Source organism: Phocoena sinus, chromosome 4 (genome assembly GCF_008692025.1).
Source record: "Phocoena sinus isolate mPhoSin1 chromosome 4, mPhoSin1.pri, whole genome shotgun sequence".
Classification (NCBI taxonomy): domain Eukaryota; kingdom Metazoa; phylum Chordata; class Mammalia; order Artiodactyla; family Phocoenidae; genus Phocoena; species Phocoena sinus.
In genome coordinates this window covers 38294582-38313791 of record NC_045766.1, presented here as the reverse complement: position 1 = coordinate 38313791, position 19210 = coordinate 38294582, and the positions used below count along the sequence as shown (strand labels likewise).

General features: G+C 36.5%; 2 protein-coding genes across 3 annotated transcripts in view; one reads left to right on the top strand and one right to left on the bottom strand.

Annotated features, from left to right (window-relative positions):
- Positions 1-82: 82 nt before the first annotated feature.
- The window catches only part of GFM1 (G elongation factor mitochondrial 1), a 42899-nt gene continuing 23771 nt past the window's right edge, over positions 83-19210 (bottom strand). Inside the window, exons 14-18 of one of the 2 annotated variants that reach the window (XM_032631018.1) lie at positions 8770-8932; positions 7010-7154; positions 2221-2381; positions 1389-1442; positions 83-1230 (exon numbers count right to left, since the gene is read on the bottom strand). In XM_032631018.1, coding sequence (XP_032486909.1) covers positions 1099-1230; positions 1389-1442; positions 2221-2381; positions 7010-7154; positions 8770-8932 — 655 coding nt within the window. In that variant the 3' untranslated portion in view covers positions 83-1098. The remainder of the gene's footprint in view (positions 1231-1388; positions 1443-2220; positions 2382-7009; positions 7155-8769; positions 8933-19210) is intronic. The other variant, XM_032631019.1, reaches the window with a different exon arrangement.
- On the top strand, positions 12802-19208 carry LXN (latexin). Its single transcript, XM_032631029.1, has 6 exons — positions 12802-13462; positions 14792-14854; positions 15967-16144; positions 16461-16597; positions 18545-18607; positions 18877-19208. Exons 1-6 carry the CDS (start codon positions 13334-13336, stop codon positions 18973-18975), a joined length of 669 nt encoding a protein of 222 aa, XP_032486920.1. The 5' UTR covers positions 12802-13333; the 3' UTR covers positions 18976-19208.

The window sequence follows — 19210 nt, the reverse complement described above, 5'->3', positions numbered from 1 at the left end:
AGACTAGCCACCAACCCTGTAGGTTATTAGTTCCAAGCTGCAGAAACAGTAAAATGAACATAGACAAGAATAGCATATGCAATGCAAGGGCCTTTTTTTTTTTTTTTTTACCTCACAGGTCTGCAAAAAAGTAACATTTATACTCCTAAAAACAAGCAGTTCAAAATCTGCAGAAGCCACAAACTGAAGCAATCAGCTCTATATAAAACAGCTAGAAATTTAGCTAGCGTTAGAAAATCTGAAAAGTGTTCTCCACTTGTTTTTAAGAAAACACTTTATCCCTGGGCCTCATTTATTTCATAATGAAGTTTGCACCTTTTCATCTCCCTCACCTATTTCACCCCTCCTGCCCCTCCCTCCCCTCTGACCACCATCTACTGGGTTGTTCTCTGCATCTGTGAGGCTGTTTCCATTTTGTTATGTTTGTTCACTTGTTTTGCTTTTTAGACTCCACATTTAAGTAAAATCATACACTATTTGTCTTTCTCTGACTTATTTCACTTAGCATGATACCCTCTACGGCTAGCTATCCAGGTTGTCACAAAGGAATCCACTCTTAAACAAAAAAGGTGATGCTCCAAGAAGTGTTATGATATATGCAATTCACTTTCAAGTATACAGCAAGACAACTTGAAGAATGGAAGTATGCAACATAGATGGACAACAAACAAAAAGCAAATATGACAAAACAAATTATTATCCGATAAACACTTAACAAAATTGTTCATTGTTGAGTCTAGATGGAAGGTATATGGCTGTTCTTTGTAATATTTTTTCAGCTTTTCTGTATGTTGAAAATTCTTATGAAAAAATGTGGACGTTTATACATGTTCTAAGCTTATTCAGTATAACAGAAATAAGTATCTTCCTCAAATAAATATTAACTATATTTCAGTAATAATCATATTTTATTTGAGGTATAAAACCAATCAACCATTGAGATATACACAGAATTAACTATGATATAACAGAAGCTCCTGAATATAATAGGAAGGGCTTCTAAAATTACTTCTTTTCAGGCTGAATTTATTCCATGAATCCATTAACATATCTAAACCTTGCAGATACAGTTAAAGTTAGGCAACGAAGTGAGCAAAGTTAGTTCTTGGCGTTTCCTTTTTTTACAGGAAGTTGACCTGTAGCTTCCAAATACTTATTGATAAGGTCTTCTTGTGTAGCTGGTAAACATGGCTGATATCTGCAGTACTCCATTGTATATTCTCCCTTCCCCTGGGGGTTTAACACAAAAGCAGAAACAAAAAGCAGATTTTTTTTTTTTTTAAACGACTATCAAGTAAAGTCATGAAAAGACAAGATTTCACAAAAATGATGATTTTGCAGGATGGTCTCCTGAAGAACACTGAAGTAAAATTTAAACACTTGCTTACCTCTGTGCATGACCTAAGTTCAGTAGAATAACCAAACATTTCATTTAGAGGGACCTGAAAACATACACAGTAGGTATTTCAGCATTGCTTATTGAAAAATATTTGAGAAAAATACAGAGAAGACTTAGTCATTTAATTCCTTCCTTTAGACTCAGGATTCAACTAACTACTCCTGGTTTAAAAGAATTAAAAGCCAAATAGAAACCTGTTTTTGTTTTACCACAGTAGAAACCCTATTTGAAAATAATTTCATTTGACAGACACAACTAGAAACCCAATCTTTCAGTTTTACGGAGCAGACGGACACCACTAACAGCCGTCCCTCTCATCCCCACTCCACGCAGCTGCAGCTCAAGCACTCAGAAGTGTTTCTTCTGTGAAAATGTGAATACAACTTTCCCTTGGACTCCTCAATGATAGGCCATATGCCAAGGGTAGTGTCTTCTAAGAGGCCTTAGGTAACGTGATAAACCCTTTCTCCCATGAGATTTAAGTAAGGGACAGGCAAGGGAATTAAATATTATCCCAATAAATTAGAACATAATAAAACGGCTATGCAAACAAAGCTATAATGAGAAAGGTAATTATGCATCTAAGAAAATGACATACTCACAAAAGGCCTACCTGAAATGAATCTTATTTTTAGATTTTGCACTTAAAGAGATACTCTAACAGCAAAGTACAGAAATTGCCACATACATATAAGCCACAAATTCAACACTCAGCCATGGAAATGTGCCAATCTGCTCTACAATTTCCAAAAACAAAAGCTAACTCTGATTTCCTCTTGTGGATAATAAAAGCAAGGTTGTCAGTGACTAACAGTACTTACATCTGCATATAGTGTAAAATAGTCCTCAATTCCATCTTGTCCCGTGATTATTCCATGGCGCCGGTTAATTCCTGCAATCACTGGTCCCTGAAATTCATTTGGAGCTACAACTTCCACAGACATAATAGGTTCAAGAATACATAATGTGGCATTTGCCAGGGCTAGGGTTTGAAAAAAAAATAAATTGGTTTATTAATCTTTAAACAAACTGGAACTCTTTCCTATCCACATATACAAAAGGGAAATAGAAAGTGCTCTCCCAAAGGTACACACATAAATGATAAGGTTAAAATATGTGATCTGGACTCATTTTTCTAGTAGCAGCAGCAGTCACTCTTCTAAATGGAACTTACAGTAAGACAACACTTAATTCTAATATTAGTATGCCCATTACATATTTTTATCCTAAAAATCATTAGGTTGCAGAAATAATATAAAAGGGTCTTAAAACAACATTCGATCAAGTCCCTTCCCATTTAAATTATGCAGTTGAGGGTTACTAATTCTTTCTGAAATCCTTCGGGAATAAAGACACTATCTGTTAAGCCTCTGACCAAGGTAAATCAATTCTTTCTTGCTGGTCCCTGGCAGACAGTTACTTATACTTGGAGACAATAATCAAGTCATGCCTGAGATATGTCTAGGCTAAACAATTTCAATACCCGATTGAGAATTAGAAAACCAAGTTTCTAGTTTCTGCTCTGCCTCTAATAAGTTATATGCCTTTTGGAAAAACACAATCTGTCCAGGTCATGTTTCTTCACCTACAAAATAAAGACATCGGCCTAGATGCTAAAGGCCATTTAAGCACTAAACCCCAATGTGTTTTTTATGTGTGTTTTTTTTAATTAAAAAAAACTTATTTTTTTAATCCCACTTAGTACATAACAAGAACACGTCTTACTGTGACAAATGCTGACTGAGGTTGAAAATGTAACAGTGTGGAGAGAATATAAAAAAACTTCAAACACTCATATTTAATTTGGACATTATGATAGTGTGGAATAATACTTCAGCCTCAGACTGGATGAATTATCTTTAAATAAAGACTTTAAGCATAACATGAAAAGGTGACAAAGAAAATGTTTTGTTTTAAAATAATCATAATTTTCCAAGCATCAATTTGTTTATAATAATCTAGTCGGCAATTATTCTTGTATATTCATTAAAGCACTTGTTCTAAAGACACTATTAGTTTAAGTGCAATAATTATAAGAACAGCCATTTAATATACTTGCATTTCTTTGAAATGTTTTCTAATTCAAATCATATCTTAGCTCAGACCTAACTGACTCATTACTCCTAATTCGTGAATTTTGTTCTGAAAAGAGGAATAACTGAACTCTGCAGACTCCTAAGTTTCATTAGCTAAGCCTGCAGAATTCTATGTAGACAGCTAAAGCAGTAGACTAAAAATTCTAGACTGCAGAAGAAGTTCTATTTCTTGTTAACTTCTTGGGTTACCACAACAGCAGAGCTTCCTTGGCTCTAAATAAATGTAATTAATGCAGAAGAAGGTACCCGGAAAGAGAGATGTGAACAGACATATTAAAATTTAGTTACACATTATCTAGTGTTTTCAATAGGTCAGTAATATAAAAGAGCTAGAGTGTGAGGCAGTCATATTCTAAAGAGAAAGAAGGGGCCAAGTATATAGTGTATAGTATATAATTGTTGAGGACGACCTGTCCAGTTCTGAGTTTCATATTCCCTCACCCTGCTCCTTTCAACTCCCTCTTTCTTCCTAAAACCACCTTCTGATTCACCTCGCCCTTATTCATGCTTTTCTCTGTCCCATTCCATATGACAAGATACCAGAGCTAAATTCATCCTGCCATTTTTTAATAGTCACATGGCAGCCAAGCCCTACAAGCAATTTTTCCGGAAGTAGAATAAAAAGCAAGTGAAAATACCCACACCATCACAGGACCTTTTAAGCCAAAGTGGCGCGTAGAGATGATAATGTTTCTATTTCAGTCCCCTAGGGATAAAGTTGATAACACCAGGCTGGGTGCTAACAAGGTTGTGTGAGGAGGTGGTCAAGGGCTAGGCTCTGGTCTGGGTTTAACTCTCAGCTCCACCACTAACTAACATGTAACCTTGGGCCATTTGATTGACTACTCTTGAGTCTCAATTTTCTCATCTATAAGGCCACTGTTGAAGATATGATAATTCATGTACTCAACATAATACACAGCGCAAAAGTGATCCGTAAGCGTTATTATGACCACTCTGAGACCAAAAGCTGGCAAATGGGTGGCACTGCAGTGCTAGGTCAAAGGTAATGTGAAGGGAAGAGGGATTAGCCTTCACTATGCCCAAATATGTGTGTGCAAGTGTTTTCAAGTACATTCTCATCTAATACTTTGGCATTACTATCTCCAAACAGCCTGGACTTGCCCAGTTCCACAGAGTTAAGTATGAAGTAGAGCCAGCATTCAAACTCGAAGCCCAGGAGATCAGAAAGGGCACACTGCTGAGTAAAATGAGCTCACGTGACTCTGGGTAGGCCTTTATTTCTCTTGTAGAGTAGCTACAAGTTCAATGTTTCTGCAGAGACCAAGCACAGCGGTCTAAAGATTGGCCATAGACAATGATGGCAACGGTTAATATCCACAGGGTGAAAACAGTCCCTGAAAGAACATTCAATTTCACGTTTCAGTTTTAGTTACATCACTGATTAATCTCAGGGGCAAAGTTTACATTGTGACTGAAAATAGTTCCAGTTTTCATTTTTTTTTTAATGAAAACTATGTGAGAATTTGAACGATTTTTCTTCCAATTTTGATAATAGAGAATAGCTCAAAAGTATAAGCTAATCTGATACTAAGCTCATTTATCAACATTTTCCACCCTAAAACTCTCACATGATAATCAGTGGAGGTATATGCATGCATGAAAAGCTGATTTTCTTAAGAGCCCAGCAAAAATTTCCTTTTACCCTTCTATCTTTCAGTCATGGAGAAATAAGAATCAGATGATGATACAGCAAAGTAATTCATTTTTCACACTTGCAACCTGTTTATTTGCACATATTTATCTGGCAAAAACCAATACTCCTCAACTCAATTATTATCTGGTGCTTTTCCTTTGCACCCCACCAGGCAATCATCACACATAACAGTATTTGTACACTTAAGTATTTACAAACTGAGTGTACATATTTACCTGTTTAGTTAATATGCATAAACATCCAGACTTTTTTCATGGCTATATATGTGTATGTTATGGGCATATAATCTATATTTATTTATATTTCATATAGGTACAATTAAAAAGGTTGAGGCTCTTTGTTAATTGATTTTACCAATTACCTTGCTTTATGTAACCTCTATCCAGGAAAGCTACCAATTTCCAGTCAAGAACCAGCATAGAACAGTTGGTGATTTCTAATTTGTTTTAACTATACTTTAAAAAAGTATCACAATGTATACGTTTATCAAATCATTACTTTAAATATTTTACAGTTTTGTCAACTGCTCAATAAAGCTGAAAAAAAGAATATGAAGTGATTACAACCAATTTGCCAGTTTAAGATTTATTAAAGTGGTGAACCCCTAGAAGGCAAGAGGCAGGTGTTATCAGTACAATCTGAATCATGCCTAATAAAGTTTTATTTTCTTTGTGACTTTATTTCCCTTTTTCCTATTAATACAACTGACAGACTGTGACAAGGTTTCTAGATCATAAATTTCGAATGCATTTTTAATAGCTAGCTGGCATAAAGAAAATGGAGGATTCTCTCACCCTTTCACAACTGAGAAACAAACCCACAAATTACTAATGGCTCCCATTAGTTTAATTAAAATAAGGAATTAGCAACCTGGTCAAGGAATAAGCAACCTTCTCCAGCCATTGCCCCACACCTGGTCACAGATGCAAACAGACCAAAACCAACAAAGTCCAAAATTCATACAATAACATCCTGATTTTCTGAATGTCTGGAAATGATGTGTTAGGATTAATTTTCTGCTATTTTGACCCTCTTTGACAAAAATATCTCTGAAATGTTTTGTGAATCATAATGTAATTCTCTGCAAAACCCCACTTATGGACATAGCTAATGAATTACCATATAACGGATATGGAAGAGATGACAAAGAGAATGAATTTTCTGGCTCCCAGTTACGACGTAAAAGCCCCCAATGTCAAACTGCTGTGCCGTCATTTGCTTTTCTCTCTTAAAAGCAATGAATCAGATATATCTGCAATTGCTTAGGGTTCTGTTTCATCAGGGTTTTAACAGACATATTACTCTATGTGGAAAAGGTTGACAATTTTAGCAGTTTAACAAGAAGTCTGCACTGAGAATAAGGTTTACTGAATTCTTTCAAATGCCTAAAAGCCTACAATGTCATGTATGAAAAAGTTGTTTACAAATTTATAGATTTTTTCTGACATCTGAAATCACTAAAAACAGGATGACTATAATGTTTCTTTAAAATAATTCTGAGCATTTCTGTCTTCTCTATTAAAAGTAGAACGTACAGATTATCTATGAATTTAAACTTACAAAAAATACCAGGTAATTTAGGAGAACAAAGTAGGATTTTAATTTTGTAAGAAAGAACACACAGTAATCTATCCTCACTTTGATTCTATGAATACTTGCCCAGAGCCTATCCATGTCCCCTGGTGTGCTGCTTACTGCTCTGGTGGGGTGGGCGGGGGGGGGGGGGGGGGGGGGAATGAGAAGAAGACCTAACCAACACAGTGCTGCCTTCTGCGGCTCTGATGGTCCACCAGGGAAATAGATGCACTGATGTGGCAACTGCTAGACACAGCATACCTTGTTTAAGAGCACCTTCTCCTGCGCGGATGAAAGAGATTTCATTGGAATCCACCATGTGATACGCTCCATCTTGCAGGACAAACCGGAGCCCAGAGAGCTTGTGACCAGACAGAGGGCCCTTCTCGCAGGCATCCAAAAACCCCTGTTAATGAATGAACACAACTTCTGGAGTGAGTGGGTTTCACTCACAGAAGCATTATGAAAAACCCCCAAACGTTTTAGTATTCAGAAGTGTAACATTTTTATGTATATTTCATTCTTTAAAAATAAATTTTTTTTTTAAGTTGAACAGCCTATTTAAGTATTATTATTGTGGAATCTAGATGAGCAATCCCTTGCAAAAGTCTATTACTTAAAGGTGAGAGCTGGTTTGAAAGTGATGCTGAGAGTGCTAGCAATCACTTTCTCAACCTTTTCTTCAAGAATTACTAAACTCTCATGATGCATTACAGAGACAGCATGATCTTAATTTTACAAGGAGGAAACAGAGGAAAGGCAAATCTAAGAAATTCTCTAAAATAAAACTTCAATCAAAACTAACATCTAATCAACAGCTGTGTCTTAAGCTCCTACTATATACCTATCACTGCTCTGCCTCATTGGCAGATCACTACCTAACAGCTTTAGTGTTATACAATGTCAGTAAGAACTAAAATTAAAAGCTAATTTCATTTTTCCAAAGCAATTCCTTTTTTAAAAAAGCAGCTTTATTGAGGTATAACTGATATACAATAAACCATACATATTTAAAAAGTACAATTTGATAAGTGTGCAATTTTTTTTTCCATTCAGTCACTTAAATACTCGTAGAGCTCCTACAATTCAAGATAGTTTTTCATGGCAAGACAATCACACAGCTGCACATGTAGTACAATATATTTCTGACATTCAAAACTGTAAACTCTAAATGCTGAAAAACACCTGAGCTTTCCTTCACTTACATTAATCCTGGAGAATAAAAGATAATTTAAAAGTGTGTGAATGACAAACTATTGTCTTGAAATAAAGTATAATGAATGAAACACACTAATCACAAAAAATGCTACCAAAATTAATGCTGAAGCCAAAATTATGATCTGTTAATAAAGATTTCTAAGTTAAAAGGTTAAAAAAACCTAAAAATCTCAATCTACAAGAATAGACAGTTGCTAAAGGTTTACAACAGTCTTAAAGCCAGTTGACCTAGAAAGTCAACAAATCACTAGTAACCCCATTATATGTGCAAATCACTTCACAATTCCCAAAGAAATATCAGAGTCTTATCTGATCCTTGAGTTTGTGAGGGGTTCGGAATTAAGTACTATATGCTCAGTTTACAAAAGAAAGTGGCTCTGAACACCATGATTTACCCAAGGGCATGTTAATCACTAGCAGAGATGAGGACAGCACCCAGGTGTTGGGAATCTTAATGAATATACATTCTACTACATCAGTACACCTGAAACTTTCATAAACCCCTAACACCTACTGCAAATTTCAAGTGCTGATTATAATCAATGAAGTAGTTTCAATTTATCAAGAGAAATACAATAACCATGATTAAGAAACAGAATGACTTCCCCTCATCATCATAGCATATATTTATAGCTCTTGAACTTAATGATTCTAATCAGATGGAAACTTAATGAGAAAAAGAAGCAGAACTGTAGTGAAAATGAACCACAGAAAACAATGTGATAGCAATGTGCTTTGATACCTAATAGACTGTTTTTGATTTTTTAAAAAATGCAATCAAGTTTTTTTTTGTTTGTTTTTACCTTTTCTACGGCAGGCACAAATTGCTTTGGAACATTTGACCCGAATGTTTCATCTGAAAACTCCAACTTAGTGTAGTTCTCTGGGTCCAGAGGCTCCAGTACACCTATCACTTTTCCAAACTGGCCTGCACCACCTGATTGTTTTTTATGTGTAAACTCAAACCTGAAAGTAATTTAGGAAGAAGAAGAAAAAAATCAACATAGCGTTATATAATCACCAAAATGAAATAACTCCTAATTTAAATGAAAAACCAACTCTCATCATTTTTCCTTCAAATACGATGGCCTTGCTATAAAATTATTATAGAATTTATTTAAAAAGTAATCCTGTCCTTTCTGTTCTTACTTGGAGGTGAGGGTGGGGCACACCACCAAAGTAATCCATGGTTTTAATTCTGCTAATTCTGAATTTCACAAGTAGAAAGTAAAAGTCAACATATTAAAATAAAAAGTCTGTGTAAGGTTCTTATTCTATTAATAGTAATCTACATTCCAAGAGCTTACCCATTTCTTTTGGAATGCCTCCCTTCCCTGGGACACAGTGTTCTCTCCTTAAATCTCTATGAGGACAATTACCTGAAAATAGGAGCTATGCAGTTAGTTCATTGAGATAGTTGCTATTTGATTTTACAACTTGTACACTATGGATTGAGAAAATATGAGAGAAGGGAGTTTCAGGCGGAATAACTAACACCTGAAAATGATTAATGGCAAAATGATCATGATTAACATAAGTCATTCAAATAGACACACAGGGCTTCCCTGGTGGCGCAGTGGTTGAGAGTTCGCCTGTCGATGCAGGGGACATGGGTTCGTGCCCCGGTTGCCGCGGAGCGGCTGGGCCCGTGAGCCATGGCCGCTGAGCCTGCGCGTCTGGAGCCTGTGCTCCGCAACGGGAGAGGCCACAACAGTGAGAGGCCCGCGTGTCGCAAAAAAAAAAAAAAACCAAAAAACAAACAAATAGACACACAGGTCAGTGTTTACTTGAAACTACTAATGACACCATAAATAGGATGAAATAATCACCTTACATGCATACTAAATATATGTAAACACAGGCTACAATATCATTGAAAAAACATTTCATGAGTATCTACTGTTTGCAAGGCATTTTTCCTTTAAACTGAAACCTTCCTCAAGACCATAAGATGTAAGAAGCTGGCTGCTTTCAAAGGTGTCTGCAGATAACTGCAGGTAAATGGGCATTAATGAGTGTGTGTTCCTGCGTACAGATCTGTGAATGGTTTGGAAGAAGTAAACAGCAAATTTCAGTAGATGTCAGCTTGGAATAAGCAGTTCCCATAGAGAGCCTAAGCGTGAATGTGCCTGATGAACTGCCTTTAAATAATCTTCCAGCAGCCAAGAGCTTCAGGATAGGCTGGGAAACAATGCTGAACGGTTGATTTTCCCGGGAGAGAAACAAACAGCTAACAGAACCGAGAGCAGGAAAAGGAGAAGAGACACAACTGCCAAATCACCACAGAATTACTGAAGGGATTCCAAAACTGTGGTCCACTGACGTATTTTCTAGTATGCTCAAGTTCTCTGAGACATTTAAAATTTTGTTTTCAATTTGACAATAATATGACATACAACATACTCTAGATCTGTGCTGTCTATATGGTAACCACTATTCATGGATATTTACATTGAAATTAAATAAAATTTAAAATTCAGTTCCTCAGCTGCACTAGTCACATTACAAGTGGTCAACAGGCAGGTGTGGAGAGTGGCTACTGTCCGGGACAGCAGAGCCAAACATTTCCATCACTGCACAAACTGCTACTGGACAGCAGTGCCCTGGAGGGCCAGATCACAGCCAAGCAACCCCTGCAGTTTCAGGGACCATGGCTGCATTTATAATCAAGTGGATGCCAAATAACAGGACACTTATGTGCCAGGCTTGTGCTAAGCACTTTTTATGAACTGTCTTACTTGTTCTTCACCACAGACCCCAGGAAGTAGGCACTATTTTTTTATTACTATTTTACAGGTGAGAAACCTGAGGGTCAGAAAAGCTAAGTAACTTGCCAAACGTGATACAGCTCTTAAGTGGTAGAGCCAGGATTTGTACCAAGACCAACACTCTTAATCAAACATGTTTCTAAAAGGCTAATAAGAATATAAACTGATTTAAGCTGCACACGATGCATTCACTTCAAAAGCTGTTAGAAGACACTGCACAAAGAGAGATTTTACTGTAGCTTAAATGGAGAAGTGGAAGAACTAAGATATCACTTGATAGGCACTGAATAGATATGCTGAAGGCAAAAGAATCCATGCTCCTGTGGTCAGACCACTGGAATTTTGTAAAAGACAATTTCACTTTGACAAAACATCATCATCTCTCACATTAAAATTACTGTTAATTAGAATTGTGTTGGTTTTATTGTATACCTCTGTTTTGTAGATTTATTTTGACTTCATAGTCTTATCAAAGTTGCAAGCCATAGGCGTTTTTACTTAAGTTTTATGTCCATACAATTATTTAAAATAATAATTTAATTTGCCCGATCCCAGAGACCCATAATAATTTTGCTACTTTCAAGGTAACTCATACATTATTCAAGTTTGCAGATAATGATCTCTTGACTTACCACTAATGAACTTTTAGTAAGTAAGATTTCAAGGACTCAAATATAGGAATAAGATTCTCTCAATGCAGTTTATTTACTTAACATCTAAATAGGCAGTTTAAAAATTTTAATATAATAATTATATTTTAAAAAGAACCTAAATTGGTATGTGTACTTTTAGTAAATAAATGCCTGATATGTCACAACCTCTGTTACTAGCCTTGATCTACAGAGATGGTAACTGTATCCGTAAAGCTTCAAAAGGGTGATTTCATCTAGGAAGCTCACATATTGTACTCCTCACAACTCTAACTGGTAATAAAACAGATGTTAACTAGCTACTTGTGAAAACTTTAAAATTTCATTATCAGCAAAAAAGCTCTTTCTGGGTAATTAGAATGTATTAGGCCACTCCTTCTTGGACACTATCAAAGGAGCACATAATTCATACAACTAACACACAAATACAATGACAACCTAAGAGGTTGGCTGATAGATGAATGACTCACACACACCCCCCCCTCCCGCCCCCGCCCCAAAACAGAAAAACAAGCTTCAACTTTTTATAAAAAGCCTTGAGGAGAAACTAACCCTTTCATCCTCTAGTTACTTGATGGTTGTTGGCTAATATAATGAGAAAGAATGGAAATGCCTTACTACTTACTATTCTTTAAAAATCTACTTACTCCAAATACTTTATTTATAAATAAATAAAAAAGGGTATTTGAGGAAAACAACACATTACAAATACATTTTTGTTAACTTTTTTTAAAAAAAGCAACACAATGTATGTCTACCCAAGGAAGCTTTAAAATTCGTTTTGGGAAAATAGCAAAGAGTCTTTATTTCTAAGCCAACAAGCTACAGTGTCAGTTTGGCTATACATTTGATGGAAAGAAATCTTAGCTGGTAGATCTATAGCAAATCCAAAGAACAGCATAGACTATAGTTTCTTTAAAGCTCACAGGAGGTAATTAAGAGATCTGGAGAGTAAAAATGCACTGCCTACTAAAAGTCTGTGCTTGCTTAAGGAGCTTTAAAAACTGCTTTTATTAGAAGTTACTTCAATGTAGTGCTTTGTATAAATTCAGTTTTTAAGTAAGTTTTAATCCTCAAAGTAAAATTTTCAAAGTGATTCAGGAAGTTGGAAGCATGGTGTGATATCAAAACCTCATCTTTCGAAGATCAGCAAAGGGAGAGGAGTGCAAGCACCTTTTAAAATTCTCCTGACCTAAATTACATAGTCCTCCAAATTAACGCTATCGTTTGCAGTCTCTCGTACCCTGATTTGGGCAGAACTGATACACCACCACAGAAAGCTGGGTATGAGCAAGCCTGTTCCTGGCCAGGAAAGGGAAAAGAAGGAATCACAATGACTCACTACCGGGCACTCCTTTGTACTTTGCCCCGTGCCGGACACCGCGGATAGTGTATAAGGAAGTTGCGCTCGTGCCGGACACTGTGGGTCGTGTATAAGGAAGTTGCGCTCCAGTCTGCAAGTAAAGTAACCAGCCTCCTTCCACGAAGAGGAAACTTGAAGCCCCAGAGACTCTCCACAAAGGCGAAGGCCCGAAAGCCCCTCCCCAAGCTTCTGTAAAGGTTAATAAAAGGAAGGATGTAGTCCCTGACAACCCAGCCCAACGACTCCCTCCTCACCCCGCCTTAAAGGAGGAGGGGGCTCTCTCTAAACAGGGACCAGAGAGTAACAGTAGGCGGTAGCAGGGCGGGGCTCCAAGAGCAGCCTCGGTAGGAGCCAGCTCCCAGGCAGCGGCTTGCAGAATCGGAAGGAGGGAGACAGGGACGGAAGGAGGGAAGAAGGAAGACAGGGAGGGAAAGAGCTGGCGGCCCCGCCCCAGGCCCCGCCCAGCCCGAAGAAGGAGGGCTGACTTTTCCGCCTGGGGGACTCGGTAGCAGGCAGGACGGGGGTGCCCTTCCCTTCCTGTGAAGCTCGAGCAGCCCCACGCAAGCCCAGCCGCCGCTCACCAAGAATGGCAATCCCTCCGACCCACTACCCGGCCTCCAGGGCGGCCTCGGTGGTAGAGAGCTGCATCAACTACCAGCAGGGCAGCCCCCACAAGGTGTTTCTGGTGCAGACAGTCAAACAAGCCAGCCTGCAGGTGAGTCGGGCAGAGGGTGGTGGCGGCACCTGCTACCGTTCCCCCCACCGTCGAGGGTCTCAGCTCCACCTGCTCCTGACTCCCCACACCCCTTGCCCGTTTTGGGCCTCAAGGCTGGCTGTCTCTCTAGAGGAGTTGGCTTTTCTGGGCTTGGGCTACACTCCAGTCTCTGGGGACAGCCCCGGGGCTGTTTGTTGTTTTTACGGGAAGGCAGAGACACTGATAGTTTTTATGGGCCCTGCTACAAGGAAATCGGTAAATGTTCTCAGTTGGGGCGGCTTCTCCCCTTTCCCCAAGTGAAACCTATAGGAACCATTTTCAAAAGGATCTTAAAACTGGCGCTATGTTTAGCATCTACTACTCCAATCTGGGCCAAGAGAAGCTCCCGTCTTGCAAAAGATTCTTCACTGCCTGAATTTTAAGATCAATCCTTTATTAGACTCTTAGACCAAAATGAAGGGGTAAACAAAAAGCAACAGAAACTGACAAAGCAGAGTAAAAGTACTGGGGCCTGAAGCTTCACTTCAACCATCCAAACACTACTGCCACTGACTGCTGTGAATGATGGGCCCCCTCTGGCTAAAGGGTTAAATTTAAACTGCTCAAGACCTCAGCAACCACTAAGCTTGTTTCCGTTTTACTAAAATCTAACAGATTTGAGACTGTCCCTTATTTATCTGACAGAAGTTTAACTGCTAACAGTCTTTAAGAGCTGACAGGGAGTAAATGTTATCTCAAAACCACACCAGATAACATAATTAGGTACAAATTCTCAATTACATCTTGATTCAAAAGTGAAATACCTAAACGTCTGTCTGTTGTAAAATTTGTTAACGCATCATTTTGCAGGTCCACTAACATACAAAAGCAGTACTTAACATTCTCTAACCACTTCGCAGTAAGCTGCCTCAAAACGGAATTCATCTTCATTGAACACTACTTGGAGGGTACATAAGGCTTTATGAAAAAGCTTTTCAATGGTGCATCCTATTTGTCACCTTTAGAATTAAAATTTTCAAAATTTCTTATGTGGAATTTAGGATCACAGATCCAGAGGTTAGAGTACTCTGATGATTGAAAGTGAATTATAACCGATTTTATTTATATATGCTTTTATCTCACCCTCTTGTTCTCATCCAAAATAACCCTGCTAGAGGACCTGCTAAATTAGATGTCACAAACATGGTGACATTCCTTGGTCAAGGTGTAAGGCCTTAATCATTTACCCCCAACAGTCAGCACCACGCCCAACCAGATGAGAATGGATTCTTCTAACAATGTAAAGAATTGAGTTATTGTTATAATAACACCACATTTTCTTAATTTTAGGATATTCCGGGAAGAGGACGAAAGTATTGCCTTAAATTTTCTGTGGAAGAAATTATCCAAAAAGTAAGTGAAATGTCATTTTATTATGAAATAAAATTTGATTCCTAATATTCCATATCACCTCTGCTGATCAAATCATAGGATTAATTTGGTTTTTAAAAGAGTTGTTGTAAAATCCCTGCCTCAAAAAAAAAAATGATCACCATACAAAGGTCAGTTTTTACTTTTTGTGTATTCTGAGATACACTTAGTATTTCTATAACACTATTTAGAAAAGAGACTCTATATACTTCAGTTCAAATAAATTTCCTTTAAAAATGTTACGTACTCATAGGCCAGTATGAATTTTTGCCTAATATGAACAAGTGTAATAACGAACTCTACAATCATCATCACTTTTTTAATGTCTGTTTCATTCTGTTTTTCATTTCTTTTATTTAAAGAAAGCAAGTGCTTTCTTAGATTTATGAGCAATAGAATGGCCAACTGATACCATTGTGTTCAGATAAGAATCTTTCAGTAATGGGGCAGGGAAATTTAAAAAACATATACACCTGTCAAATTATTAATGAGACAAACTTAAAAGGAAGGAACTGCCACTTGTACCATAACCATTCTGAAATTTAAAAAAGCTTGCCCTTTTGTTAAGCATAATTAAGAAGAGATAGAGGCTAACATAAGGAGATTCATTAAAAGGCATTTGAGCTGCTTGATAGTCATCTTTACAAAGCAGAACCAATGCTACAATCTTCTCATTTTATATTTGGATATAGATTGCAGAATCTGAGTTTGAGAAAATTTCTGTTATTTCAGGAGGAGAGAGTAAGAGTAACAGACTTAAAAAAAGTAACCAGAGTCTAGAGTTGGTATATAAAGACAGACTAAACTCTGCCTTACAAATAGACTTCCCATTAATACTGAAATACATAGTTTTAAAATGAATTTACAAGATTATGAGACCTTATATGTTATAAAATAAGTTACCTATTTTAGATACCTCTAAGAAAATTATTGGGCCACCACCAGTTAGATACCTCTGGAATAGGTACACTCAAGTCAAGTCTGAAACATCATCATTAGGGGGGCGATTCTTTAAATGTTATATCTCAAAGAACAATAATCAGTAATGGACGGCCATCTACATGTAAAGATCTTTCACAAAATGTTTCAAACAGCAAGTTACAGTGAATTGCACAGCTGAAGTACTGTACCCTCCAATGGGACAAGACACTGCACCAGAAGTCAACTTCACATTTGAAGGAGAAATTGGAAAGAACCCAGATGAGGAAGATAACACATTTTACCATAGACTCCAGTCTATGAAGGAACCACTAGAAGCACAAAATATTCCAGGTATATAACTATATGGCACGGAAAAATATTTTTTTCGACTTTAAGATCAATATCAATTACCTATGCTCAAAATTGTTAGATGTTAACATTATGCTGGCAATAGACTGACTTTTGCAAAAATATTTATTACTGATCTAATTCAACAACAAAAAAAGCCTTGAAACTTTATAGATCAATCTATGGCTTAATTAAATTAATTACTTTCTGTACACATTTGAAGAAAACTAAGACATGACTTAGAATTTAGATTTTTTTAAAGGTTAATACTGTATATATAAAATAATTCCATTTATCATATAAGTGTTTCCCTCACCAGACAGTTTTGGAAATGTACCTCCGGAAATGAAGCCAATTCAACATTTAGCCTGGGTTGCCTGTGGTTATATAATATGGCAAAATTCCACTGAAAATACATGGTATAAAATGGCAAAAATTCAAACTGTCAAGCAAGTGGTAAGTAATTTCTATAAAATACACTATTAATACATTTAACATTTACTGAAGGTGCTGTAATTCATGATTGGATGAATAGTGCCCCTTTAGTCATTTTGTATTTAAGATAGTGAAGTCAGTATTTGAAGGAGAAGTCAGTTATCAAGGCTAGAGAAGGTGAAGCTGCAGTTTCAAGAGAGTGAAGTCTTGAATTATAAATAATTTGGCAATGGTTTTTGTGTGCAGCTTAATACAGATTATTTCCTTTCGCAACCTAAGTTTTGTGTTCAAATTACTATAATCATGTGATACTGAAACCACCTCTGCTTTTCTCCTCTAGTGAAATGGTAGTGTCAGAGCTAGAGATATGGCTGGATTTTTTTCCCCCAGGATCAGCTGGAACAAAAATATTAGCATCTCAGTCTTTGTGAAGCTTGCTGTATATAACTATCTTTTATAACCCATTTAGTCATAATTGACAACCTCATATCTTACTTGTTGCTAGCCTTGTATTTTAAGTCTGATATGACTATTCCAAACTGCCTCTTTCTAGACCTTAAAGAGATTAAAATAAATTCTTTGAGTTTAGCTTTATTAAGAGGTTTAAAAGAAAAACAAAATATGTCACTAGTAGTATTTAATGGAATACAAGAAAAATACTCTGTAAGAGAAAAGCACTTTCCATTGGCTTGTTTCAGTTTGTTGATAACAAACTGCAAGGCAGTTGGAGCACGTTTACTCCACAAGCTTTTGCAGCCACTTATTAGATAACTTTGGACACTGGAGGACAGGATACCAATTACAGTACTCAGAGTGTAATGCCAGATACCTAGCATCACTATTTATAACACTTTAAGAGAGCCTTTTTCTAATGCATTTTTGTAGATAGCAACCTTGGTTACAACACTCCTATAGGGGCATTGAGGCTCAGATAATTGAGTAGCTGGGTCCACGTTACAGAGGATATACAATCACAATCATGATTTTCAAGCCATGTTTTTATAGCAAAATATGCAGTGTTACTGCTTTATGAAATAAATTTCCTGTAAACCTTCACTAAATTGAAGTTTTAAAGCATTAATGAAAATCCCAACAGAAGAGTTTAACCACTGCTTCAGCGTGTATATATTATATATCTTTACCTATTATGATCCAACACGTAAGAAACCTTCCTGATTTTTACCTTATCCTTGAAGGGCATTCTTTGTTGATATAGTCAAAGAAGGGATTGCTTCAAGATACTATTAAGGAGAGAAGAGTATAGTTTTATTTGATCCTGGGGCCATATTTATAATTACTGTCAACCAAAGGAGCCACAGGAGTTTGTGCTGCCTCTTGGAGTCTAGGGCTTGTTTCAATACATCAGTTATAAGCCTTAAAGAGCCTTGTGTGAGTACAGCAAATTTCTGACGACCATGGTTTGAAACTCTGTAGATGCAATATTTCTGTGCAGCTGATAGTATAAATACTTTATATGTCCAAAGCAATAAGCAGCATAGATCAAAGCTTTAGTTACAAAATCAAACATTACATTTTATTATTTTCAGTTTTTAAAAGAGAATTTCTATTATAAAATTGGTTTCCTTTAGTGTAAACTCTCATTTCAGTAGTTTATCCCTTAAACGATGCTTTTCTGAATAATGGAAACATTAAGGAATTTAAATGACAAATTATAGACTCTAATGTTCTTAAGTAGCTACCACAACTCAGAAACTAAAAACAGAAAGGGTAAATGATTTTTAGAGTAACAAATTTTTTAAAAATCATGATTTTAAAATGTAGTTTGAAAAAAATCTTATTTATAAGAGGATAGTTTTTCTGCCAGGCTAAATAAATTATGACATTCAATTTTTAATTTTACTTAAGTGGAAGTATTACTGTCATCTACTAATGAAAGCTGATTCTTAAAATTATCATTTTTGCCAATGATATCAAGTTTTAAATGCAGGTTTTTATATTTTATTATAGCAAAGAAATGACGACTTCATTGAGTTAGACTACACCATTCTACTTCATGACATTGCATCTCAGGTAGAGTATCATTTTCCTTTATTTGATGCTACTTTGAAAATTGAGACTCATTTTGTAGCCACAGTATGCCTTATTAATTTTGACTCTAAATCAGAATTCATATAAATTCAAATAGGCACCAGGCTGAAATATATTACACTTGCAGCAATTTAACTTGTTTTGTGCTTTCTTTATGAGGACTGTTTTGTTTCTAACAAAATATAAACCCAACTCTGTTTTCTTAAATGTTTTCTGAATTTTATCATAGCATCAGTTTCCTTTACTTGCAGGAGATTATTCCTTGGCAAATGCAAGTTCTCTGGCATCCACAATATGGTACTAAAGTAAAACATAACAGCCGTCTACCAAAGGAAGCACAATTGGAATAAATGAAGACTGTAACATTCGATGAAGTATAAACATGCTTATTAATGATGTGTATACCAGTCTTCATTGATATCTAGCTTAAAGGGTCAGACAAATCTCATAAGTGTCCCTTTGTATAAACGGCCTGAACTACAGAACTATATAGCTTCCATAATAAAGAACATCACAATGTAAAAGTGTCTTATCAACAGTAATAGTGCTATGTATATCCCCTAATAAAAAGCTTTAAATTCCAGC

Bases quoted from the DNA above. Each gene is read 5' to 3' on its own strand.
- LXN (XM_032631029.1), top strand. From the start codon at position 13,334: ATGGCAATCCCTCCGACCCACTACCCGGCCTCCAGGGCGGCCTCGGTG. The intron at 13,463-14,791 runs GTGAGTCGGGCA...TCTTAATTTTAG, and splicing joins TCAAACAAGCCAGCCTGCAG to GATATTCCGGGAAGAGGACG. The intron at 18,608-18,876 runs GTAGAGTATCAT...CTTTACTTGCAG, and splicing joins TTCATGACATTGCATCTCAG to GAGATTATTCCTTGGCAAAT.